General features: G+C 39.5%; 2 protein-coding genes across 2 annotated transcripts; one reads left to right on the forward strand and one right to left on the reverse strand.

Moving 5' to 3' along the window:
• Window positions 1-735: 735 nt before the first annotated feature.
• Window positions 736-4,385, reverse strand: LOC105923613 (MYC binding protein). The gene is made up of 5 exons (XM_012859594.3): window positions 4,155-4,385; window positions 3,822-3,894; window positions 2,986-3,034; window positions 1,023-1,152; window positions 736-945 (listed from the first exon to the last, which is right to left on the reverse strand). The coding sequence occupies exons 1-5, from the start codon at window positions 4,167-4,169 to the stop codon at window positions 901-903; spliced, it is 312 nt and encodes a 103-aa protein (XP_012715048.1). The 5' UTR covers window positions 4,170-4,385; the 3' UTR covers window positions 736-900.
• Window positions 4,386-5,050: 665 nt separating this feature from the next.
• On the forward strand, window positions 5,051-20,121 carry si:ch1073-513e17.1 (sialin). Its single transcript, XM_012859689.3, has 11 exons — window positions 5,051-5,179; window positions 9,099-9,238; window positions 9,597-9,814; window positions 9,897-10,130; window positions 10,243-10,417; window positions 10,499-10,617; window positions 12,161-12,322; window positions 15,504-15,636; window positions 16,804-16,951; window positions 18,230-18,320; window positions 19,774-20,121. Exons 2-11 carry the CDS (start codon window positions 9,154-9,156, stop codon window positions 19,939-19,941), a joined length of 1,533 nt encoding a protein of 510 aa, XP_012715143.2. The 5' UTR covers window positions 5,051-5,179; window positions 9,099-9,153; the 3' UTR covers window positions 19,942-20,121.
• Window positions 20,122-27,353: the final 7,232 nt, after the last annotated feature.

Consider the following 27,353-nt stretch of genomic DNA (forward strand, 5'->3'; position numbering starts at 1 on the left):
GCATCCAGAACCCAAAGACCTCTGGAAGCCCTTCAGAAACCTTTGACTTTAGGTCCAGACAGAAAGTCTCAACAAACACAACTGGTCCTCAACCGCTTTAAGACAGTTTGCTGCACGTCACTGTTGAATTCACCGTCTTGATGGCAGAGAAAAGCCGTTTAAACCTAGAAAATGTCTTTGTTTTTTAAAAACAGATTCAGACAACAACCCTGGGAGTTGTTGCTGTCCTATTTCCAGGCCTCCAGATCGACTTTTAATGACTCTGCTGAACACAGGCTGACTGACGGCCGTTGAATGGAAAACCAGCTCATTGATCTGTAATGTTTCAGGCAGCATGGCGCAGTTATTCAGACACAGTTAGTTCAGCTGTGCGATCTGAATTAATCTAGCATCTCTTCCAACCTGTTCACATTGGCAGCCCTCTGCCCAGGATGTCGTTCCATCAGTGGGTTGAAAATAAGAAAAGAAGTTGTCAGACGTGCTCGAGACTTGTTTCTCTGTGGCTTTTTTAGAGTCAATGTGGAGCGGACGCCTTATTGTGTGTTTATAGAGTAAATACTGTAAGAAAGTATGGCCGCACAGGCCTGAAGTTGGCGTTCAATTAGCAGCAGACTCACCGCTCCAAGATTAAAACTTGTCAAAAGTTGAGGTTTTTGTATAAATATTAGTTTTCTACTTGATCAGAAAAAAGCATCTAAAAGAATCTGATTACGTTTTAAAAGACCAGATGAGGAGGACGATGCTGAAAATAGTTTTATTCAGGAGCAGCAGCTGGTTCTGGTTAACAAAAATCAAGTCTGTCTTCACTGTACACTAGGCATTCCAGAATAAACACATACAATCTATACAAAGAACGGCTTTAATGTGTCCCTGTGGTTGGTTCTGCGACGCCGCGCCCTCCTACGGTGCAGCGCCCTCTTCAGGCGACGGCTCGTACTGCAGCAGCTGTGAGAGGAGGAGGAACGGGAGGTTAGGACGTCTTCAGCAGTGGACTAAGCAACACCAACACCTGAGCTTCTCACCCTGCTCTTCAGCTCTTTGTTCTCCTCCATCACCAGATTGAACTTCTGCTGCAGGTCAGCCAGCTCCGTCCGCAGAGCCTCAGCGTCCGCCGGGTCCGGAGAGCCCGACCCCAGGTGGACCTTTATGTAGCTGAGACGTTGGTCAAGGTCCAGTTGGGATTTTAACCCGCAAGATGAAAAGCACAGCGGCTCCACAAACTCTCTAATCTGCTATGAAAAGGTTTCAATAGTGATAATAGGAACACACTTTATTTTTAATGCAATATACATCAGTCCAGTGATGGCAAAGACTGTAAAAAAGTGAAATAAATAAAAAGAATCTAATGTAAAATAACTGTCTGATGATGGTCGACCCTTTTTAGTTTAAGTTGAAATGTCCATCAGGCTTTAGTCAGACTAACTTTGGTAAAATCCTTCTGATTAAACTTCTCTCCACTAAGGTACTGGCTACTTATAACTAGTTTGCAGAACCCACTTAAAGCACTGAATTATGCCTGTAACTTTGATGGTTTTAAGTTAGCTTTTACTCTAGACTGGGGGATTTAATTAATTCTGGTCTTTTGCTTGTTGCTCTGTAATTATAAACACTCCTAATTTGACACAAAAAGAACGAAACTCAATCCTCCAGTTAAACTGGGCGTGCAGGAAACACGCGGCCTCACCTGTTTGACAGCTCTGATCAGTCAGTTTTTATAAAATCACTTTTTAGATGAGAGGACCAGCCTCTAAAGACAAGTTAAAAACTAGAGAGTTCACAAAAACTAGTGAGGCTAAAATTATGTTTATTTCCTCAGCAGACCTAAAACTACCTGAACAGCTGCAGTAACTGTAGCAGCAGATTGACAGCGCCCCCTATGGAGTTACAGAGATTTATTTAGGGTTTAACTACATAAATTACACTCCTGATCAAACTCTAAAGACCAGTTAAAACATTTATTTACATTTTGCACCGTTGGATCTTAAGAAGGTTCTAAGTAGAGCTTCAAAATGAAGAAATGGGAACAACAGACCAAAAGTTGTGAGCAGGAAGTTTATTGAAAACGATTTAACTCAAATAGGCTGTTCATCAGCTGATCAAACGACTGCAGCCTTTAAAAAACAAAATCTGTGCAAAAATGTGCCTTTCATGTCATTTCCTGTCAAGTAATCACACTGAAGATCTGTTGATGGCAAAAAGCTGACCGTCTTTGACCGTGGTAGGAATGTTTAGCTGCATGAACAATGCGTCATTTTGCATTTCTTAAAAGATCCTCAGGGTTATGGAACAAAACATAAAAGTCAGTTCCAGACAGTGGATGTCCTCCCTGAAGCCATCTTCACCACTTAGAGCAACATTCCCACCAGCCTCCTGGAAACAAGCGTGCCAAACGAACGGTGGAGCTGCTCATTAATGAGTTTCTGACACTTTAATTTCTGTTGGAGGTTTTTTTAAAGCTGTGGTTTCAAACGTTTGATCAGCTGATGAACAGCCAATATGAGTTAAATCGTTTTCAATAAACTGCCTGCTCACAACTTTTGGCCTCTTGTTCCCATTTCAAAACTTCACCTAAAACCTTCTCCAGTTCCAACGGTACACAATGTAAATAATTTAAATGTTTTAACAGGTCTCAAGATTTTTATCAGGAGTGTAGATTAACATAACTTGGTAGAATGTCTGCTAAACGGAAAATGTCTTAATTCTAAGTTTTCAGATCTAATCAAACAAATGTTCTTTATTCTCCTACGCTGTTATTCAATGAAACCTTCATGTTGAAGGGAATATTTAGAGTAAATGCAAAAACAACGTGATCTGTTTGGGTAGGAAATCCATTTTTCCTAAAAGTTTCCCCGGAAGATTTCTCCTGGTTCAGACAGGAGCAGCACAATATCCCATTTTAGATATTTAAATGTTAACACAGAACTTCAAACACTTTGAATAAAAACATATTTGAATGCATAGGTTATTTGATTTTAAAAAGGATACTCGAGTGCATTGTCAGGTTTTTCTGGTTCTTCATAAAGAGCCACCAGCACTGCAAGACAGAAACTCTGATCAATTATGACAGCACTGAAAACAACATTAAGCTGGGACCAAAAGTTCATGCAGTTACACAAACGAGGTGTTTTATAAACTGTTTTTTTTATAAAAGTTCACATCATTATTAGGTAACTGTGCAGAACAGATGTAAATGAATTCATAAGAAAGAGATTTACTCGCTTTAAATGTTTAAATTTCAACAAGCGTTCATTTTGAAAGTATTTCTGCCCAAACTGAGGAGCTAAATTCATATCATCAGAACAGACGAAGGCTGAACTGGCTCCATCAGTCAGAATGATTGATGGAAAAGAGAGGCAGATGTCCTGATAACCTGCTTCCTGCTGCCAGCATCAACAGCCTTGATGGAAATGGTGGAAACTGCCAAGACGGCTCCCACAAATAAAGAGTTGGACCAAAGTTGTCCTCCAAGAGCAACTTTTTCCATTGCAATGTGGGACCTGTGGTCAGGAAGCTCCCTGGATTCAGAGAATCTGGGGTCACTATCAAACAGCAGGTGGAGAAAAAGAAGCCAACAAACTGGGGTCTCCTAGGAAGAAATGTTGGGTCACTATCATCCCGGATTTGGCAGCTAAGTTCATATCCAGCTGCTCAGACTGAATATAATTAGAGTCTAGCAACAAACAAGAAATTAAAAGAAAACATTTAACAGAAAATTAAATTGTGAAACAGGATGGTTTTCTGTGTTCTTGCAACAACTTATGGCCAAGCCTGAGGAAGTGTCCCAGAAACTGGCTGAACAGGTGGACTTCCTGTCCACTCACCGCCGGTTAAGGTGTCCAGAACTCCTGATTTCTCCAGGTATCTTCTAAATTGTTCCCGCTTCGATTCCGAGGGCTGAAAGGCACAAAAGAAACAAACAAATGTTGTCATCCACTATTAAAACAACCGGATAACCCGATCAAAGTAGTTTCAGGGGCTTTAAATCAGCAGAAAAGACACCAGGCAGAACTCGTGGTGCGTTCACTTTCCAGGCTACACGCAATGCTAACCAGTTAGCTCATGCTACATTAGCATAAAAACAAAACACAACAAACATAACGATGTAAAAAACTAAATCAGCTATGACTACAACATGTACCCCGGGATTCACTCACCCTGTAGCCGGCCATGAATGCTGTTAAAGACGTTTGATTTAAGGAGGAGGGGAATATGAGACAAACGCCCCAAACGTTAGCCGGCTGGTGCGTTCACTTCCGCCCAAAAACGGACGGCGCGTTGCCCAGGCAACGCGAGAAACAAAAAACCCAGTTTCCTTTTATATTGATTTATAGAGAATCTGGACAAGATAAGTGGCTCAAAGCGATCAAAGTTGCAGAAATTACAGAAGTTTTGTGTGCCTTAATTACTCTGCCTATTTCAAATGGACGGTGGCGACGGACTCGAATGTATTTAAATAATAACATTTGAAAAAAATCAATGAAAACGGCTTTTACTTGATCAACTTCTGATTAAAAAATATACACATAAATATATTTCTAATAACCGTTTGAAAGACGGCTGCTTTAATAGTTGTTTTTTGTAAACTATTTTAGGATAGTTAATGATATTAATAATATTTTACCAGTTCAAACAAACAGCCGAATATTTTTATCGCTACATTTTGTATACTATTCATCTTCCATATGTTGAAATAAAACTCACAAAACCCAGTAAAACACATGAAGAACTTTAAATCCTTCTAATTTTCAAGGAAGTTCAGGGATCAGTTAGAGAAGCTTTTTTATTTTATTTTTTATTTATTTAAATCAAAATTACATTTTTATATTAGACAAAAATGGTTTCTCGTTAAAACAAGAATCACACTGAGTATGTTCCACCTCTTTCTGATGATACGTTTATTCACATCTGCACAGCTGCTGCTGCTGCTGCAAAACAGACGAACACACGGAGCCAATCAAATCCGTCTACGTCACAGTCCTCAGCGCAGACTGATGAAGCATTCCTACCGCACTCACTTCCGGGTCTGAAACAAGGCGTAGCTGTTCCCTTTGTTGTTGAGATCTGTTGTTCCGTAATCGTTGTTCCTCATGTGACTTTCAGTAAAACAACAGCAGCCTGTTCAGTTTCTGTCCTGCCGGGGAAGATACTTCATGTGTTTTTGCATCACCAGAATTAAAAGGTAAAATTATACCGTTAAGATTGTTATTAAATAGAGACGTTTTAAAAACAGTGAAGTTGTTAACAGGTTATCTGTCTACATGTTTTCAGTGTCTGTCTGACACCCTTCGGTTTGTATTGTTTTTGTCTCTGGTTTATATATCAGATTTTTTTAAGCCGAAATGTCACAACATTCTGCCAGGTTATTGTGGCACTTTTATTGAGGATTAAGTCTTCAATTAATAAATTTAAGGAACAACAATCGATCACTCCGTGTATGGCTGTTAACCTTAGCAGAGTAGTTTCCACTAACAAATGTGCAGTGAGAACAAAAAGATTTCCACTCCAGGATTTTACAAAATACAAAGTTTTTAATTGAAATAAAGAAATAAACAGCTGAATCTGCTTTGTGTGCATTTAGGTTGAAGACATAAAAAGGACTAGATTCAACAAACAGTCAAAATTACAGCGAATTAAGCGTCTTTAATCAAGTCTCTACAGGTTTTGAAGCTTTCAGGTTGCCTCTGTCTGCCTCGGCCAATTTTAGAGACTACTTCCAGGTGTTTTGCTGCCAAGTTTTCCTCAGAGACTCAGGATTTTTGCTGCAGATATGCAGACAGCAACTAAACCCTTTTGAAGGAGTATTTGATTAAAAATACTCAAATAGAGAGGAGAAAACAGGGAAAATGCCAAACAAACATTCTCAAAAGAGCTCCGACTAGTTGCCTATGTGACGTAACCAGAGGCTGTGGAAGGTTGTTTAAGGGAAGTTAGATTTTAACTTGATCAAGAAAAGATTTGCACCATAACAGCAAGACAGAACACAATAACTGACATCTCCTTCTTTAAGAGACAAACCAGATCTAAAGGGAGTTGATCTGTTTTACTGACCAGTGAGTCTTCAATCATGTTTTAATTTTGAGAAGATGGAGAACTTAACAGCATTACATCAGGTTTCTGTAAGATGCCATAATATACAGAGCAGTTAACTCTTAATATGAGGGATTTTTCCCTTCATTTCCCCAAGTTAGATGTTTATTTTATTTACTTAGTTTGACAGAGCGCAGTCCTTCATGTTTCCACATCTCAAGTTCAGCCAAATCTCACAGACAGAAATGGGCGGATCAATAATGCATTGATTGTTCCCGTGGCGGACCCTCGTGAGGAGTTGTTCTCATACTTGCAGACTCTTGCTTCTGTCATGTGAAAAATGACAAATATAGTCATTTTATCTCAGCCTACAGAGACTGAGAGGACTGTCATCATCCTCTGATGACTAATGAAGTAAACTGCATCATTTACTGTACAAACGGTTTATTTTTGCAAGTATGAGGTCAATAAAAAGTTTAATGAGCCAGACATCGGCTGCGGGTCAGTCTGTAGTTTTGTTGTCAGTTCATCTTCAGGCAGTCAGACGTTCTGCTAAGCTTTTGAATTTATCTCGGTCAACACTTCTACAGGCTTTAAAATGTTTTAAAGAAATGCCAGACTTTTAAAATAAAAATCTTGTAATCTTCTTCTTAGTAAATCTATTTCTAATGAGGCCATGGCCATAAAGTTCACGTCACATGACGAGACGTACATAATCCACAACAACAAAAAGGTCCATTAATCAAACGATGAATGATAAAGTGGAATAAAACAGAAAAGTTTTCAGCCTTTATGGCACGGGTGTCCAAACTTTTCAGTACATGGGCCAAAATTGTCAAGTCAGAGGAACTCAAGGGCCAAAAAATAAAAATAAAAATTAAAAACAGAAAAACTTTTTTTTACCTGCTCTACAATATATGATCAGCGAAGGAAATGCATGTGAAAATCATTGTAGATCATGATTATTAAAAAAGGGTTTTGCTCATTTCTTATATTAAAAGATGGTCCCCCAGTTTGCAAATTATTCTGATTAGTTGAATTTGACACTTTAAAAATTCAGGGTTTTTCTGAAGCTACGTTCTCCAGGTTCTTGGACGACTCCACTGGTTGTTCTCTGGATTCCTCTCAGAACCAGAGGCTCCTGGTTTATGGCTGCAGCGCCGCCCGATGGGACGTTCTGACGTTCAGAAACCGTCTGAAGCGCCGGTTTGGTTCCCCTGCCATGTTGGCTGTGTGCTGCTATCCTACAACAGGAAACCTTTAATAGGCCATCAATTAGCACTGCATCCATTTACACTGACAGGGAGCAGGATTAAGATTTAAATCGCTGTTTTTTGTGCAGCTTTTTTGTTTTGTGTGTTCATTAATTATTCCCTTTATCTTTCCACTTCATGCATTAACTTTATTCCTGGATTATTTGTCCACGTTTTTTGCTGTGTGTGGAATACTTGGATTATTACCCACTCCTGGATTGTCGCTGTGGTTTCAGGTTAATTTTGGGATGGACCTCTGAAACTGGATATCTCATTTATCGAGTTAATGGGATCTAAAGGAGGCTTTAGTTTCCTCCTTGCTCGTTCGCACTGAGCGGTCCGGTTAATCTCTCATCGGTGTCGGCTGTCAGATAAACTGACGATTTCTGCAACACGGTCTAAAATGTTGGAGGTTAGTGGAAAATAAAACGAACAAACTGCAAAGAGGGGATATTTGCATGTAGGTTTTTCCTAAAATGATCGCTGATGCTGCCATGACCTTTGACCTTTAATCTGCTAACTGAGGCCTGTAGAGTCTGAGGTGGAGCTCCTGGGTTTCTGCTCATTTCTAATAACCGGATTGTATTTTTCTTCTGCTGTGGACTTTTTCCCGTCCCTCAAACTCCAGTAAACACTTCATCACTTTCTCCCGTTATGTAAAAAAACAAAGAAAGAGGATGTACTTTTCTTTTTTTTTTTAGCATGACTGCATCTACTTCCTTGTTCGCTCTGGGAGGTTTCGATAGTTCCTAATAAAACCGTTCTGTGAAATTTGTCGGAAATCTGCTGTTACTCATCAGGTGTTTCCCCAAATGTCCCTAAAGTCACAATGGACCGAAACAGCGAATTAAATGTTTGTTGTCCTGGTGGTTCTGACCCTGATCGGACCTCTGCTGTCTGCTTAATATACAGCAGATTTAGGGTTCTTGTTTAAATGCTACAAAGTGTGATTAAATTTAGCTTTTTTACTGCTGATGTTGCACATAATGTCACAACTTTATGACTTTTACTGAAATTTTAGAGGAAAAATAATGTTGCATCTTAAGGCCACAAGCAAATTCAGTCACTATCTGTAAAACGCCTAAAAATAAAGAAATACATCTTTGCTGCTTCAGAATCTCCCTCTGAGAAATAGTTAAAGAAATTATCCGATCATCAGATTTTCCAAGTTTGAACCTGAGAAGGATCTTTGCTCTCTCTGGTCCTGGTTCTTCTGGCTCACCCCAAAGGTTTTTAACAGGATTTTGGTCCGGTAAGTGACACCGCCGTGGAAGAAAGCTGATTTTTGTGTCTGCTGGACCGTTTCTGTGTAGACGTGCTCACATCCTGCTCAAAGACTCAAAGACTTTTCAGTTTTCTGCCAGAGGACAGGAAATGTCCCGGTGTTTCAAAGAGTTCATTTTTCTGTCTGGTGCAGTAAAACATTTAATTTCACTGCAGTAAAATATAATTTTATATCTTATTACACATCTTTACCAGAACGTTGGTCCTCACAACTGAAGGAATTGGTGCAGATCTTTGTGTTTTCCCATGAAACGGCAGAGCTGATAATATGGGAGAGTTTTAAAAACGGCGACGTCAGCAGTCAGCTGTTTGAAAACCAGCTGTTGTCCATCAGAACCGCGCTGAGCAGGTGAGACTATCTGGGTTCAGATTGCTTGAAACAGGAAGTAATACCGTGTGTCTCATCAAACTGCCTGGAAATTTCTGCACAAACGTGCAAAGTTTCTAAAACAATCCCGATCAGCTGAAACTCCGTCATGAGTTCGCCCCACTTCCTCTTCATCTTCTCGTTTTAATTTCAACGGCTCGTTGCAGATAAACGCCACACGCCATGGCTCACTGACACAGACCCACAGACCCAGGTCCTGCCATGACGCTGCCCAATGGCTGCTCCATCAACACAGACGCTTTGGACCAGAACGCCGACACCCAGGTTCTCCTGGAAAAGGATGCCGGTGAGTTTGTTGTTCCACACAATGGCTGTTTTTTTTTGGTTTTTTTTGGGTAAACCATCGTCTGAAGATGTCTTGTTAGGTTATGTTATGTTTATGCCTTTGTTTTTTTACCATATATGTTATTCATTTTCACGTTTTTAATAATTTAATCGAATTCAATTCAATTTTATTTATATAGAGCCAATTCATGAAACATGTCATCTCAAGGCACTTTACAAAGTCTTATTCTCTTCAATTAATGATGAAAACTATCCTGCTCTAACGCTGCGAAGGGTCTTTTTATACAACAATAGACTGTCCCTAATAAACCTGGGAGCTTTCTGTTAATCTGAAATAAAAACTTTTTTCCCGTCAACAGTTCCTCCTCAGTGCTGCTCGGCTCGCCTCAACCTCGCCATCCTCATGTTCTTCGGGTTCTCCATGGTCTACGGTCTCCGCGTCAACCTCAGCGTCGCCATGGTTGCCATGGTGAACACCACGGACCCCGGCGGAGGCACGAACGCCACGGTGGACCCGGCGTGTCCGTTCCCTCCGGGGCAGGAGAACGGCAGCAGAGCCCTGCGGCAGCCGGACGGGGTAACCTGCGGGTGCCGGGGAGCCGGGCGGACGCACCGCCGGGCGTTGGTCCTCTGATAACCTCCCTCTGTGTCCCCCTCAGACGCCTCAGTACCCCTGGGACTCAGAGACGCAGGGCTGGCTGCTGGGCTCCTTCTTCTTCGGGTACCTGCTGACGCAGATCCCGGGGGGGTACCTGGCCGGCCACTACGGGGGGAAGGTCTTCCTCGGCCTGGGCGTGTTCGGCACGGCCGTCCTCACCCTCCTCACGCCTGTGGCTGCAGGGCTGGGCTCCCACTGGCTGTTTGCGCTGCGGGCCTTGGAGGGCTTTGGAGAGGTAGGCTGGTCGGTTCTGTGGTGTTGGGTCTGGGTCGTCAGCAGAACTCTCATTGGGAACGTTTGGGTCCGTTAAAGACGAGAACCTGGTTATAAAGTTGTTCCTTCTTCAGGGCGTGACGTTCCCGGCCATGATGGCGATGTGGGCTCGGTGGGCGCCTCCTCTGGAGCGCTCCCGCCTCATCACCCTATCGGGTTCTGGGGCCAGCTTCGGCGCCTTCCTGGCCCTGCCGCTCACCGGCTACATCTGTGAGAAGCTGGGCTGGCCCGCTGTCTTCTACCTCTGCGGTTCGTGGCAGAAATATTCCCCCGTTCAGCTTTTTCTTCTTCTTCTTCTGTTTTTTGACGCTCCACGTTGTGTTCCTTCAGGAGGCGCCGGGTGCCTCTGGTTTGTGTTCTGGTGCGCTCTGGTGTCCGACGACCCTCGAACTCACCGTCGAATCAGCAAAGAGGAGAGCGATTACATCATAAACTCTATTGGAGCTCAGGTAAAGCTGAAATGTGACGTTCCTGATCCAGTTTCTGCTCTTTGCTTCTCAACAGTTAGGGCTTTAAAGGTATACTATGCAACCGGGGTTGATTTTCCAGCGAGGCTCCCCCCAGAGGGCGAAAGTAAAAGTGCACTGTCATAAAGATGCTCAGCTGTTCTGGTTTCTCTGTCAAGCCAGGCGCGTTTTTTTGAGCTTAGCAGACAGGCGAACGCAACGAAAAGTCGAAAAAACGGCAGTACAAACAATGACTAACACAGTGAAGGTATGAACATCAAGCTTCCCGCAGCGCTATCTTGGCGAGGCGGCCGCCTCGCCAACATCCAAAAAAATAAATAAATAATAATAATAATAACAATAATAATAAAAATAAAAAAACTCAATATGCTTGCATGTTTATTTGACGTTAACACGCGGTTCTTTGTTGTTGCTTTCGCGCGTGCATATAGTGAATAGCAGGGCAAAAACACATGGAGTTCTCGCCATAAAGCAAGACCGACTCTCGCGGTCTTGCACGAGACTTCTGAGCCTGTGAGTGCGGGCCGAGGGCTCCTGCAATTGCAAGTGCGGTATTTCCCCCACAGACCACCAGGGCGGCCGAGAAAACCTTTGTTCGACCTGAAATGACTCATTTAAATCATCCAAAACGGTATGGAACACATTAACTAACTGAAAAATGTTGCATAGTATGCCTTTAAATCTCAGATTTTATTTCACCAAATCTGATTAATGCATTTTTTTTTACTAACTAACTAACTAACTAAATGTTTGCTGCAATGAGCTAAGAACAGGCTTCACTTTTCTCGTATAACTTCATTATGAACTTAAAAAATCAGTAAATTAAAGTGCCTGGTTTTATGGTTAAAATTCAGCGTTGACTTAGACTTAGACAACTTTATTTGTCATTCGGTATGCACAAAGTGCGTACAGAACGAAATTTCGTTTCGTACAGCTTTTGTAAATCGCAGTAGGAGTTAAATTACAGTTTTAGGTGCGGCAGAGATTTCGAAGTAAACAGTAGATATTAAATATACAGTATACAAACAATTGAAATGTAACAAAAAATTATTTATGTACAGATTGGATTGTGCAAGGGCATTTGTGCATGAATGTATTTGTTTGTGCAATTTTAAGACTAGGAGTCCGATAGCATTTGTAATGCTATATGAGCTGCAATGATGCAAAAATGTGCAAAAAATGCTAGATTTTTCTGCATTTAACCCATCCCCATTGAGGAGCAGTGGGCTGCCACTGTAGGGCGCCGGGGGAGCAATCGGTGGTTAAGGGTCTTGCTCAGGGACCCAGAGTGCAGGCAGTAGGGATCGAGTCTTATTTAGCTGCTCAAATCAAGGAAAAATACACTAATTTCAAGAATATTTTACTTACTTTAGTTCCCTTTCCCTCCTTCATGGATATTAAACATTCTCCTGGAGCACCTGGATCCCTCACAGCTCATTAATTCACTGCAGAATAAGGATAATCTTTGTAGAAAAGGCTCATTTTGTTGTTTTCCATGTGAAGAGTTGCATGAATTCTCCTCCAGGGCAAACGTCACGGCTGGTCGCTGCCACTGCTCTCCATGCTGCTGTCCGTGCCGCTGTGGACCATCATCATCAGCCAGATGTGCTCCAACTGGTCCTATTACACGCTGCTCACCTCCCTGCCCACCTACATGAACGACATCCTGCACTTTGACCTGCAGTCGGTGAGCTCCCGCTGCTTCGCAGCCGCCGCCGCCGCCGCCAAGGTCGTCCACCGTTGCTTCACCGAGACGGACGAGCAAAACAAAGCCTAAATTTTACAGTGAATCCACCAAGCAGAGAGGAATACCCGTCACATTTATCTAAAGTTAAACATTTGTTGTCACTCATTTCAGAAAGTGAAATATTTCAAGCCTTCAATTCAATTCAAATTTATTTATATAGCGCCAATTCATGAAATATGTCATCTCGAGGCACTTTACAAAGTCAGAATCAATCATATTATACAGATTGGGTCAGATTATACAGATTGGTCAAAAATGTCCTATTTAAGGAAACCAGTTGATTGCATCAAAGTCCCGACAAGCAGCATTCACTCCTGGGGAACCGTAGAGCCACAGGGAGAGTCGTCTGCATTGTACATGGCTTTGCTGCAATCCCTCATACTGAGCAAGCATGAAGCGACAGTGGGAAGAAAAACTCCCCATTAACGGGAAGGAAAAACCTCCGGCAGAACCGGGCTCAGTATGAACGGTCATCTGCCTCGACCGACTGGGGTTACAGAAGACAGAACAGAGACACAACAAGAGAAACAAAAAGGCACAGAAGCACACATTGATCTAGTAATCTGTTCTACATTAGATGGTAGTAGCGGGTGAGCCGTCTTCTCTGGATGATGTCACAGCTAACAGCCTTCACTGCTCGTAATCTTGACGATATTTAGCTCATGGATGATGTAAACCCAAAATCTGTTGTCAGAGAAGGTTCAGATATTTTTAAAAAGTTAGAACCATCTTGTTCCTGAAAAGTGCTTCTATGAATAAACTCGCCTTGCCGCAGAAAATCTGCAGAAAGTTGAGTGGAAGGACGACGTGTGGCAGGAAAAGCTGCACCAGCCACCAGGAGAACCACAGAATCCATCCAGGAACATGTTGGAGCTTCACCAGGAGTGGACCGAGCCTGGAGTCAGCGCAACAAGAACCGCCACACACAGACGGGTCCGACACACACGGGACACAAGCGTCTCACCAGGCTGAGGAGGAACAGAACCGGGCTGTTCAGAGGTCCAAAGTCCTCTTTTCAGATGAAACTAAAGTTTTCATTTCATTTGGACATCAAGGTCCCAGAGTCTGGAGGAAGAGCGGAGAGAACCAGAACCCGTGGTGCTGAGGTCCAGAGTGAAGTTTCCACAGAAGGTGATGATCTGGGGTACCAAGTCGTCTGCTGGTTCTGGTCCAAAGCAGCCGTCTACCAGGAGGTTCTAGAGCACTTCCTGCTTCCTTCTGCTGACGAGCTGCATGGAGATTCTGGTTTCATTTTCCAGCAGGACTTGGTACCGACCCACACTGCCAAAGGTACCAAAAGCTGGTCCAGTGACCCGGGTGGTACTGTGCTTGATTGGCCAGCAAACGGGCCAGACCAGAACTCAACAGAGAATCTATTGAGTATATGAGAGACACCAGAACCAAAGATCCAGGTGATCTGAAGGCGCCTATCAAAGCAACCTGGACTTCCAGAACATCTCATCAGAACCACAGGCTGGTCTCCTCCATGCCACGCTGCATTGATGCAGGAAGTCATGAAAGAGGAGCCCAGACCCGGTTCTGAGAGCAGAGAAACGAACAGAACTCATCAGAACCGGACATTTCTGCTTAAAATATCCTTTTATTGATCAGATGTTCTGATTTTCTGAGACGCTGAATTTTGGGTTTTCATCCTCTGTAGCCAGAATCAGCAGAATTAATAGAAATAAAGGCTGTAAATATTTCGCTCTACGGTCTGTTGTAGAGCGAAATATTTACAGACTTTATTTCTTTTAATTCTGGTGAAGTCACTTTTGGGCCCGGCTCGGCTGTTGCAGAACTTTGAATTTAATCCGAGCCGTTCTGTGTTGCTCTGGATGTTTCCTTGGCTTCACTGCCATGAATTAAAACAGTTTTGGGTCAAAACGATCAGTTTCATCCAATTGGACAAGAACTTCAGTTGCGTCTGAACCCGAGGAATCCCGCAGCATGACGCTGCCGCCGCCGTGCTTTAACGCAGGAGTTCCTTCAGTTCGGTTCCCTCGCTCTGAAACGTGTTGTTCTATGACGTTTTGAGAGAAGTTATCCGGTCCTGAATGTTTTAATTGTTAGTCCCAGCTGGAGGTTGGAAGCTGCGGTGCAGAACTCTGGCGCCACCTACAGGACAGATACTCGGCTCATTTTTAACTCCTGGGGCCGTCAGAGCAACTATTCCTAGTAAAAAGCTTAGAGATTTCTTTAAATCTGCTATGTTTTAATCAAATTAACAGTTTCTCTTGGGTTCATCCCTCAATAGGTTCTAAAAAAGGGGGAAAAAACTGTTGAGTAATAAAGATATGATGGTTAGTTTTCTCTGGTTAATTGTAGGGCTGTACGATTTTTGCCAAAAAATCAAAATTGAGACATATTTCAACCATAATTGCAAATTAATTTTGACTTTTCTCTGCATTAACCACAACCAACATAAACAAGGATTATTTAAAACAAGAAATATAACCGTTTTTATTAATCAGAATATTATCATTCCATATAAAAGCTTTTAATTGATTTGGACATCAATCCTTGTTGAACATAAAGTGAAACCAACAAACTAGTCTATGTATTAAACAGTTTGACCAGAACTTAATACTGTAGTGAGATTCCTGAAGGTTTCTGGGAAAAACAGATAAAATTAGATTATCTCTCTGCTGTGAGCAAACCCACTTTAAACACAATTACTGACACCTAAAGGACGCGTCTGATCCATTAATTGTTAATAATTGAGATTTTTATTTTTTTATGAATGGATAGTTGTTGTTTAGATACATACATAAGTACACCTCTGAAAAATAGACAAAGTCACCACAAACAGAACATTTTACAATCAGTATCTAAAGGAATAGGATGAAGCACACGGCTCATTAACTGTTTAACTATTAAATTCTGTGTTTTAAAATTATTATATTGCAAATGCATTTAATTGTCTGGCCCGAGTTAATTGATGGTATTTATTGCACAGTTTAACCTTTGATTGGTCTGAGGATGGAGTTTTACTGAGCTGGACCATCATATAAACCCAATAACATAATTTAACCTTTTATTAAAGCGGTTAGGTTCTTAAAAGGTTGTAAATATTTAACCTCCTGAAGGCTAAGTGAATCACCTGTGTCTCTCTGGGCTTCAGAACGGCTTCCTGTCCTCGCTGCCGTACCTGGGCAGCTTTCCGGTCTCGGTGCTGTCTGGCGTGGCAGCTGATTGGCTCATAGAGAGGAAGGTGTTCAGCATCACCAACGTGCGCAAGATCTTCACCTTCTTAGGTAAGAGAGCGTCTTATCGAGAAAATCCAGGCTTTGCTTTTTTAATCTAAACTCTGTCAAGATGTGGTTCTGGGTGAAATAAACGGCAGAAATCCGTTTTATGCGAAAAGCCTCGTCACTGTTGTTGTAAATCTGCACAGAAGAAGGAATCCATACCCTGCAGCTTATTAAAAAAAACAATAAACACAATAAAGTTTTAAAGGTTTTAAAAATAAGACACAGGAGGTACAACATAACATGCATTGTGCCGCCTGACAGCAGGTATATTATTGGTGGTTTAAATGTTTAATGGATCAACAGAAATTATTTAAAACATAGAAGATTTTCTTCTATGTTGAGAAATTATTCATACCCTGTTAGGCGTTAGGTCCTGTTAGTGACTGCAAGATGGAGAAAGTTTTACTTTACACTGTCACAAATCAAATTATATACATAATAACCTTTGTTTGCACTAAACTTGAATAGACCAAATGAAACAAAACCATCTTCTCACATCTTTGTTTTAGTCTAAATATGAACAAATTTTCGGCCTAAACAAAGTCCAGTTAAATCATTTGTTTCTGGGCTAATTAAGGACAACGAGGGGCCAGAAAGGTCCAGTGTATCGATTAGAGGTGTTCACCGTTTTTATGGGTCATTTTTTTACCAAACCTAATTCTTAAGTCCTAAGTCTTTTTCCCCAAATCAGAGTCAGATACAAATTTTTATAATTTACTCATTAAATCCCCAACATCTGGATCACCTCTGACCTTTTGTTGCTGCAGGTTAGGAATCCAAACCTTCCTGTTGGTCCTCAGGCCTGAATTATTATTTGAAAAGGTAATAATTACCGACCAGGACTCGTCTCTGGTGGACTTGAATGGCCCTCCTATCAGCTTCAGAACCGCTGATATAAAGCGAGACGTCAGCTGCGGCTATGATGACTGCAGTCATGATTTATTCACAGAGAAAGCACAATTATAAGATAAAGCACAAAATAAGAAACAACAACCCCAAAAAACATTTTGGTTTCCGTCTCTGAGGTTCAGTGAACGCATCGTAATGTGGAGCCAAAGTTTTAGCAGACAGAGAGAGGCTGAATAATTCACCTCTGATGTTTGTAGCATTAGCTGTAAAACAGAACGAGGACGTCTTTGTCTTCTCTAACGCCGCCTCGTCTCTCTGCAGGCCTGCTGCTGCCGGCCGTTTTCCTCATCGCCGTCTGCTACGCCGGCTGCAGCCACATCCTCACCGTCACCTTCCTCACGCTCTCCACCAGCGTGGGAGGGATCAGCGCGGCCGGCGTCTACGTCAACCAGATCGACATCGCCCCGCGGTGGGTCGCCTGGCGTCGCCTCATCAGTTTCACCCATGAGTTCATTAATTAGCAGCTGTGCTGACGGGTTCTAGTCTGTAAAAGCTCCACAATTCAACAAATATGTTAATGTATGAACAAATACGATTGTTTAATTACAACCAGAAGTGCTTGCATCAAATAAGCACATTTATAAGTATTTAAATGTTTCAGTTATGCACAAGGTACGTAAATGATCACATGTGGATGACACTATTTAAGGTTTAGACTTATTTTATGGTAGAAGTAACAATAATGCAGTCAGTGGGCGGGGCTAACATCTGTAGTTCAAGGCGATTGGTCTACATGGAAACTGCTGTCCAGGTTAAACAATCAAATGTTTGGGTTAATTTGACGAGTAACAGAGATGGTTCGAATTATTTAATGATGGACTGTAGAGCAGTAAATCAAGATTTATCTAATGCTAAAAGAATTATACATTGTTTTAATTAATAATTCTTGATTGACCAATAGTAGAGGAAGAACGAAGAACCGCCCACCTTGCTTTCATAATGAGGCAGAGAAGCTGAAGTAAAAGTATTAAAGGAGACAGAAAAATAGAAGTTGTACAATAAAAGCCTCTTTAAGCTGATAAAAGTAAAAAAAAACAGTCAAATTAAAATCAAATGATTTTAAAAAATGTGAAGATTAAATTTAAAAACGTGATGGAGTAAATAAATGCGATATTTTGAACAAAGACATGACTAAAGATAAAGTTATTTCTATTTTTTAATTAACTGTATTGATTTATTTATTGTTATTTATTTATTGTTATTAATGTATGTATGAATTATACATTGTTTTAACTGTTTTAATCAATAATTCTTGGGTGACCAATAGTAGAGGAGTTGACCCAAGGAAGAACCGCCCACCTTGCTTGTATAATGAAGCAGAGATGCATAAGGAAAAGTAATAAAGGAGACAGAAAAATAACAAAAAACAATACATGGAAATTCAAGGAGGAAATGAAAGATGTAAAATAACACAATCTTTAAGTAAAAAAAAAAGTAAAATTACAACCAAACACTTTTTAAAAAATGTGAAGGTCAATTAAATGATAAATTCCCTTATAAAGTAAGTAAATTGGATATTTTGAAGAAAGACATTAGTAAAGATAGTTATTTCCAATTTTATTAATTAACTGTATTGATTAATTTTTTTGTGCCAATTATATATTTCTGCTTTTATTTTTGATTCTGTCAGTTTGGCTGCTCCATATTTATGTTTTTATCTGCATATTTTTGTTTGTCTCCCCGGCAGCTACGCAGGATTCCTGCTGGGAGTCACAAACACGTTCGGAACCATCCCGGGCGTGGTGGCGCCCATCGTGACGGGATATTTTACGGAAGACGTGAGTCTCTTAACAAACAAAAGCTGAATGTAGTTCAGCATCAGGACGTCTTATCTGGGTTTATTTAAATAAGTTCTGCTCTAAGGGTTCTTTTTTCTGCTTGGTATTCCTCTGAGGAGATTCCTCTTGAGTTTAGCCTCTCTAACACACAGAATTAGAAATATCTTGAAAAAGTAAAACATTTTTGTCCCTCATCTCAGAAAGTTTAACTAATTTATTTTACAGATAGAGCGAAATACTTACAGCCTTTATTTCTTGTAATTCTGATGATTCTGGCTACAGAGAATAAAAACCAAAACCAAAATTCAGCGTCTCAGAAAATCAGAACATCAGATCAATAAAGGGATATTTTAAGCAGAAATGTCCGGTTCTGATGAGATCTGTTCGTTTCTCTGCTGTCAGAACCAGCGGCGCCTCCAGAAATGTTTAGATACAAAACTTTAAAATAGTTTTGCACATTTGCCAAATTAAATTTTAGTCATCCAGTTTTCAAAATCTCTTGCAATCGATTGACTTTTTATTTATTAAATATTTTTTGTCTATTCTCAGCAATAAGAACAGCATTTGGGTCACTCTTTCTTTGAAAGCATTTGCTGTATTCTACCAACTTTAATAAGCAAATGAAAGCAGAGTTTGTGCACAAAAGTCTGCATTTAAGTCCCTGGATAGTTGTGATCCCATTAGTTATGAAATCAAAGAGAATGTAAAAGGTTTAGTGGTTAAAAGATAAGTACTTTGTGATATACTTAATATTTTCAGTTGAAACAAGATTTTAACATGTCTGTAATAATTATTCTCTAATTAAAAACCGGTGCTATTGGAGCCAAATCATTTGACAAAATGCAGTTGGGGGGGGCACAGAAAATGGCCCCGGGCCGCACTTTGGACCCCCCTGCCATAAAGGCTCCGGGAACCTTTCCAGGTGTTAATTATGATTTTCCAATATTAATTTTTTTTGAAACAGTGAAATTTGAGTTTATTTTTTTATTATTATTATTTTTATTTTATTTTTGAGAAAAAAATTTAAATTTAAATTTGAAATATGAGTTTAGATTCTCTGTAGCCAGAATTATTAAAATTACAAGAAATAAAGGCTTAAAAATATTTAACTCTTATGTGATGACTCTATATAATATCTGAGTTTTATTTTCTAAAAGGAGGAAAAAATATCAAACTTCTTCAGGATATTCTAATTTTTCAGTAAAAAGCGTTTATCCGTTCTGGTTTTCAGTTGTTTAGAACTTTTCGTTTTCAGTACCATGAAAACAACGACTAACATCTGAGCTTCAGTCTGACACATCTGTAGCGTCTCAGATCACAAGCTTGGAGAAAGAGCCGATATTTACGGCGTAATATCCTCAGTTATTCATCATATTTAACACCGGGGAGGTCTCAGCGGGGGTTTCTGTGTAGACCGGCCTCTGACCTCTGACCTCTGATCTCTGATGGGCAGCACACCCTGGCAGGCTGGAGGAAGGTGTTCTGGGTCGCCGCTGGCATCAACATCGGCGGGGCCGTCATCTACACCATGTTCGGCAGCGGGGAGATCCAGGCGTGGGCCGTGGAGGATGAGGAGCGAGATGAAGCTGAGAGGAAGAGCAGCAGGTCCACGTCGACGTAAAACCAAAGAGAAGAAGCCGAAGATCAACTCAGACACTGACCTCATCCTCGGTTAGATTGTCTATTACTGCAGTTTGTTGCAACATGTTTACATTAATTCACCTCTGATTCCATATTTTTCTATCCATCCGATGATGCAGATTATATTCACTGAAGGCAGTCTTGCTCCATAGTTTTCCAGGTTGGATTCCAAAATCCTTCATTTGTCCTTTAAACCTGAGAAGTGAAGGACTGAGAGAAACCCAGGTGAGGTTCTCCAGAGGTTCATTCTGCGAAGACCGAGGAACAATATTAGGAGGGTTTGGATTAATGTCGTCTTAAATAATACCTTTAATTATAATAATAAATCTCGTCTTTCAGTCATCACTGCTAAGAGTTAAAGACGCGCGTCTTCAGTCCTGCGTCAGACCTGGGATGGATCTTTCTTTCCGTTTCTCAGACAGAAATGTTGTTGTAACGACACGTCTTCTGTCTCTGTCCACTTCCTTCTGGGCATTTTTAGTTAAAAATGCACCAAGATGAAAATTCGGGCCGATATCTATCATAAGAAAAATACTTTTTTGTTGTAAAGTCTCCTTAAGCCTGAATTTGACAGGTTTCTGACACGGTTTCCTCTGAGCGGTTTGTTTTTAAGCCTTCAAGGTGTTTCTGTAGCTGCAGGTAAAAAAATATTTAAAATATTTGTTCAGATCAGCTAAAAAAAAAAGAAGAGAGAGAGAAACCTTGAGTGCTAAAACAATCATTTGGGATCAAATATGCTTATTAGGATGTTTGGTTTCTGAAGTTTTTCAGAGAAAATTGGTCCTCCTGCTCTCTGTTATTTATCTTAAATTATTATTATTAATGGAGGCAGTATTGTTCTGTGCCTCTGAGGCGCTTACATTGAAATAACTCAGTCAGGCTTTAACAACGTTGACACGACAACTTTAACAACCATCCTGGTGTTGTGCAGTGCGGCAAATTAATATACAAAATAACTTGTTAAATATTATAAAATGTACAAAGGGAGTAAATCATGTAGACAGTGTCTGGAAAATTAGATCCTGCAGTCGGTGACAAAAAGACAGATGATAATCCAGAAGGTCCGATCTGGAGCGTCTCCAGAGGTGGAGGCGTCAGGAATGGCCACCAGGGGGCGCAATCATCCTGAAACTGCGTTAAAAAGTGATTTGAGTCTTCTTTTTTTGGTCCTGTCTGACCGTCGGCTGCTTTGGTAACTGCCTGATGACAATATAGTCCAGTCTTGAGATGCAAACCATATCGGATCTTAATCAGGCCGTTAATTAGAACTGTTTGTGTGAGTGTTCATCTTAATTTGCTTAATTCCCCTGCAGACGAGCACAGAGGGTGGGGGTTCACTGCAGCCACAAAGCTTCTTCACTGTTTGCAGATTTATAGATTTAAACAAAATTTCGCTTTTGGACTTTGGATTAAAACAGTTCAAGCTTTAGTTTGCACATAGATCCTCTTTTACCGGAGTTTTTGGATGATAAGTATAAGATGAAGTTTGAATTTGACGATTTTCTGTCTGAACTGATGTTTTTCTGCACAGTGAGTCGCGCACTTCTAGTTTGTTGCGTCAATTTAGTTCCATAATTCAGTTTTTGCACTTTCAGGTGGTCTTTCAGGTCAGAATTTACTGTCTGGAAAAACACTAGATTTATAAAAAAAAATAAATGCTGCTTTTTTTTTGTGAAACCAGAACAAAACCACGTGCGTTCTTCTGGAAGTAGAAGGTGCGTGAGGTTTTCAGTCTTCAGGACAAACGGGAGATTCAGGTGCCACAAATGTCCTCGTCTCCTGCTTTGGTAAAACTCTTCAGACGGGGACCAAATGAAAGATAAACCAACACCAGACGCCTTATATCTGTTCACGTCAGGGGTTTACATACAGCTGATGGGTTAACACTTTAACATTTGGAATAAAAGTGTCAGTTTCAGAATGAATTTAGGTTTTTTTGTATGTTTGCTGTTTTGTTTTTTTACTTTATATCTGGTTGTTGTTTATTTTCATATTTAATTCTCTGGAATGTTCTGCAGAGGAATATGGATAATTCTGTTTATAAATGGATGTGAAATGTACATTTTTCTTTGATTTGAAAATGTAAAAAAAAGATTCTTTTAAAAAATGTGATTTAAAAAAGTGGATAAACTGCTGAAGATCAGCAGAAATTCTTTAAAAATGTTTCTGGACTCTTCTTCAGCTTTTCCTCTCTTTGTCTGAATGTTGGAAGAGGCAGTTCTGTTAAACATTGGTATAAAACAACGGTGTGTTTTATAAATGCATATATTCAGACTTTTGGCTCCAGAAACAGGTCATGTTGTTTAGTTATGACCCTGATCTTTTATTAATACATACAGTCTGCAGATAATTATGCACATTATCTGGTTTTTATGTTAAGAAATGTGGATTGTGGAACAAATGGCCTCTTGTGTGGGTCTGTTACTCTCCACAACCACTAGATGGCACAATGATATAAACGTGCCCATTTCTGTAATGTCACAATAATAATAATAATAATAATCATTAGTGGTATTATTATTATTATTAATATTTGTGGTATTTGTACAAATTGAGAGCTTAAGAAAATATCAAGTCAGGTTTTTATGCTTCTCTTTAAATACTTTTTGTCACGTTTTTAAAAATGGTGCAATAATGAAATTAAGACCAAATTATTCATTCCAAATTTGCATTTATTAACATATTTGATCCATATCATCTCCTTTAAAAGCTCTCAGCACAAAAAATAAAGAGTCTGAAGATAAGTGTAATTCAGGATAATCAGGATGTTTTGTGGCTGAATGGAGGAATCTCTGGTTCTGACATTCCTGGATGACCCGTCTTTTAGTATAGGTGGATTTATGGTGTAACAATAAACCTCTAAAAGGCTTTAATGCTCCCCATCTTCTTAAAAAACATTTATTTGAGGAATTTGCCAACATTGAACCACCTGAACCTCCTCTGCTTGAATCAGCAGCTCAGATTTTCTGGGACGGCCTCAGATGAACGACCACATTTTTAAAAGTTGCTTTAAAAACTGAAGTTTAAAGTTTTTCTAATGATGATTAGATTCAGTTAGCTATTTTAAAACTATGAGATATAAATATTTTTTTTATAAAACTTCAGATTTCACCGTTGCCTTTTCTTCCTCTTTAAGCCTTTCTGCGGTTAAATTCGTGTAACTTGTTTTCTGGCTGAAACCGAACCGGCACCCTTTGCCCTGCGGGTCACCACCAGGTGTTTCACTTCACCTCTGGAACTTGCATCAGACGCCTCGCGGAATCTCCCGGATGTCGATGACGTCAGCGGGTGACGAGTGCAGAGCGGTGCAACATCAAAATCCGTCCGTCCTTCATAGAAAGCGGTTCCTAGCGTGTGCGACTGAGGGTTTCTAGCGAAGATTTTTCACTTCTGACTCCTAAATCTGGTTTTATACATTAAAGATTGATCAACCGCCGCTTTTATTGAACTTTATTCTAGATATTTCCATCAAATGAAAAGAAACGATGAAGCGTGTCGATAACATTTTCACTTCCCACATTCTTTCTGGAAAGTAACTACAGCAAAATAAAACTGTGATTTTCAGCATTGACAAGTTAACTAAGGTTGAAAAATGCTTTTTTTTAAATATGTAATCTCGTATTTTTAGCGTAGGATAGTATAATAGATGTTGTAATAATATGTTAACCTTTATTGTCCCTCAGTGGGGAAATTCTGGTGAACCTAGATGGGTTTAGTCTGTACGCTGGAGGAACGGTGCTCTGATAGGAACCACTGCTTCTATGGTTTCTCAGACTGTCCACTGTTGAATTAAATATAGGATATTAAAGGGATGTAAAAAAAATAATTGGTACTGTTTTTCCACTGGAGCCACCCCAGAAAGCAACAGATAGAAACCAAAGACGTCCTTTTCTGTGCAATTTACTGCTCGACAGATTTAAACGTGTCTGTCCTACATCTAAACATGTGACGTCACTCTGCGTGCTTTAAATGGGACAAATAAAAAAAAACAATGTCAAGGTGAAATGTAAAAATAATGTTTTGAAAACAGATGATTTTTTTAACACCACTTTGATGACAAAGTGTCAAGCTGTCAGTAAATTTGCATAAACAGAAAAAAATAACAGATATACAAAAAAAGTGAATCAAATAAATGAGATGACATTCATCCAATATGAAATGTTATGTGACAAAATAACAGAAAATGACATGATATTGACAATAAATATATTTTATAGTCTTGTTCAATAAATGTAGCAAATCAGATTTTCATTCTTTGACTTTTTGGCTAAATGAGATAAATCAGAGAATATTGATGTGTTTTTCTTGCTTTAATTACTTATCCAGACCTGGAAAATGCTAAAAGCTATTTCCATAAATTTCCCAACCTGTTAAGGAACCGTTCGATGGAGCGGAACCTGCAGAAGAAGTTAGTCAAGAAAACAAACTTTCTTTTAAAATGTATGAGCGCTGTTGTTGCTTTTTAACACAAAAAAGTTTTTATCAACACTGAGATTCTGAAATTGAGACTTTTTCTTAGTTTTGTTTTGTGTTTATTTTTACTTTTACTAATTCGAAGCTTTCTGTGATCTGAAAAATTAAGAATTGTAGCATTTTAGTGGAAATCTCAGTCTAAAAGTGGGATTGAGACTAATGATTGCAGTCATTGTAGTTACATGATGTTTTTGAATTAAAATGTAATCTAATGGAATAAAAAATAGTACCGAAAAAGAGATCAAACATTTGAACCACAGTCCTTTTTATGCTCTTTTTTTCTGACACAAAACTTTGGAGTGGACATATTTGGAGAACAGGAAACCTGTTTTTTGGTATATCTTCTGAAACATTTCAGCACATTTTCTTTTCCAGATGAACAGAAACATCAGACACATTCATTCACACATTCAAATCTCAGGACAATCAGGCTTTACGGCAGCACATCTCGTGCTTTTAGGAGGTGAAACACCAGGCTTTGACATTTAAAACATTAAATGTGATCTGAGCCGTTTGCAGGGTAACGCGTAGAGGAGCTGAATAACAGGAGAAATGGCTCCTGTAGTTTGTTGTAAATGTGCTTTATTTGCATTAACTGTCCCCCCTGCAGCTCTGAGCATATATGCATTGTGCAGACGCTGCAGTCCAGACTGCTGGCCCCCCCCCCCCCCCCCACCCCCCACCCCCCCGTAAACGACGTTGGGTTTTCTGAACACTGACCAGAATCTGTCTCCTTCTCCTGCACCCACTCAGATCTACCTACTGACCTGCACACTTTTATTATGCTGATCTTTTAATAAAGCGAAGCACATATTCCTTGCAAGTTAAATTTTTCAAAACTTTACTTTGTCTTTACTTGCGTTGATCTGTATCAAGAACTAAAGGACACATCTTCCAAGGAGACCTATAAATATAAGATCAGAGCGACATCCATTACTGTGATTTCTGCGAGATAAGATCGCTCCAATTAGACATTAGTTCAGCTAGAATAACATAAATATGTAGATAAAGTGTTGATCTGGTCACTGGGGTGGGCCTAACTGTCCCTAATGCCTCATATAGTTCCTAGTGAGCTTTGTAATGAGGGAAAATGGGGTTTAACTGCATTTAATCTCATTGTTGCGATATTCAACAACATTGTCTGCAGCCATGATCCCCACTAACGTTCATCCAGGTTTCATGAACTTTTCCCTCCTCTCAGTAAACCGTAGCTGCTGTAATCTGAGCTACAGAGAGTTTACAAACCAAATTTAGCAGAAGAATCTCATGCTTAGCTGAGATTATAGTTTAGTAACTGCAACAAAAAATAAATAAAAGGTTTATTGTTTGACTCTGTCACCAGTTTGGACAATCTGGTTATTTAAAAGGAAGCTAAAACGAAAAATTTGGATTTGTAAAAATAACCCGAGGTTTTGGATTCTGCCGTGTCACTAGAGTTTCATTCCCATGGATTAATAAAAACTGCTTTAATTAAAGCATTGATTAAAGCTTTAATTAGAGATGATTGCTCATGCTTTTATTTCATATTGTATTGACTGTTGTAACAGCCTTTTTATATGTTTTAATAAGAAAGATCTTGGCCATCTGCAGTTAGTGCAGAATGCTGCTGCAATAAAGAGACATAACATTAACCCAGGTTTAATCTCTCTACATTGGTTACCGGTACACTTTAGAGTTAATTTTAACGTTTTATTTAGTATTTACTGTTAGAGCCCTGAGTGGCTGAGCTCCAGCTTATATCACCAACCTTTTACAACCATATTCTCCTTGTCGTAGTTTTAGATCTTCCAGCCAAAGGCTGTATGGTTCCAGGAACTAATTTCAGGCGTTGCCTTTATCTTTACGCTGTCTTGACTCTGTTTATTCTTTTAAGAAGCAGTTGAAGATCCGGCTTTTAACTCATTTTTAACTGGTTTTATGCTATGATTTTGCATTTATGTTGTTTTCTATTTTTATTTTGTGTTGTTTTATGGTTGTTTTTATTGTGAAGCACTTTGTGGTTTTTATCATGTGAAAGGTGCTAAATAAATAAAGTTTACTTACTTACTTCTTACTTACTTATTTACTTACTTACTTAACTTCTTACTTACTTACTTCTTACTTACTTACTTATTTACTTCTTACTTGCTTATTTACTTACTTCTTACTTACTTATTTACTTACTTCTTACTTACTTAACTTTTTACTTACTTACTTATTTACTTACTTCTTACTTACTTATTTACTTACTTAACTTCTTACTTACTTACTTATTTACTTCTTACTTACTTTTAATTAACTTATTTCTTACTTACTTACTTAATTTTTACTTATTTACTTCTTACTTACTTATTTACTTACTTAACTTCTTACTTACTTACTTATTTACTTACTTCTTACTTACTTCTTACTTACTTACTTATTTACTTAATTAACTTCCTACTTACTTACTTTTAACTAACTTATTTCTTACTTACTTACTTAATTTTTACTTATTTACTTATTACTTACTTATTTACTTACTTAACTTCTTATTTACTTACTTATTTACTTATTTATTTACTTACTTACTTCTTACTTACTTACTTATTTACTTACTTCTTACTTACTTCTTACTTACTTACTTATTTACTTACTTATTTACTTACTTACTTACTTCTAACTTACTTCTTACTTACCTACCTACCATAAAATATTCCCTCATTGTGGAGCTGATTCTCATTGACGATGATTTTGTGACCTTCTGGTGTTTATATGAACTGTCAGGATTTCTCCGGGTCAGGAGGAGGGATGGATCATCGCAGAGAGGAAACAGGAGTCAGAAACAGGAGGGTCAGTTCTCCAGATGTTCGCTGGAAGAAGTGGAGCAACGAGGCAAAGGAGGACCAGCGACCAGCCGCTGCAGCCAGGGAGCTTTCCATGGAGGCGTTTCATGGTACG

Source organism: Fundulus heteroclitus, chromosome 13, assembly GCF_011125445.2.
Source record: "Fundulus heteroclitus isolate FHET01 chromosome 13, MU-UCD_Fhet_4.1, whole genome shotgun sequence".
Lineage (NCBI taxonomy): Eukaryota > Metazoa > Chordata > Actinopteri > Cyprinodontiformes > Fundulidae > Fundulus > Fundulus heteroclitus.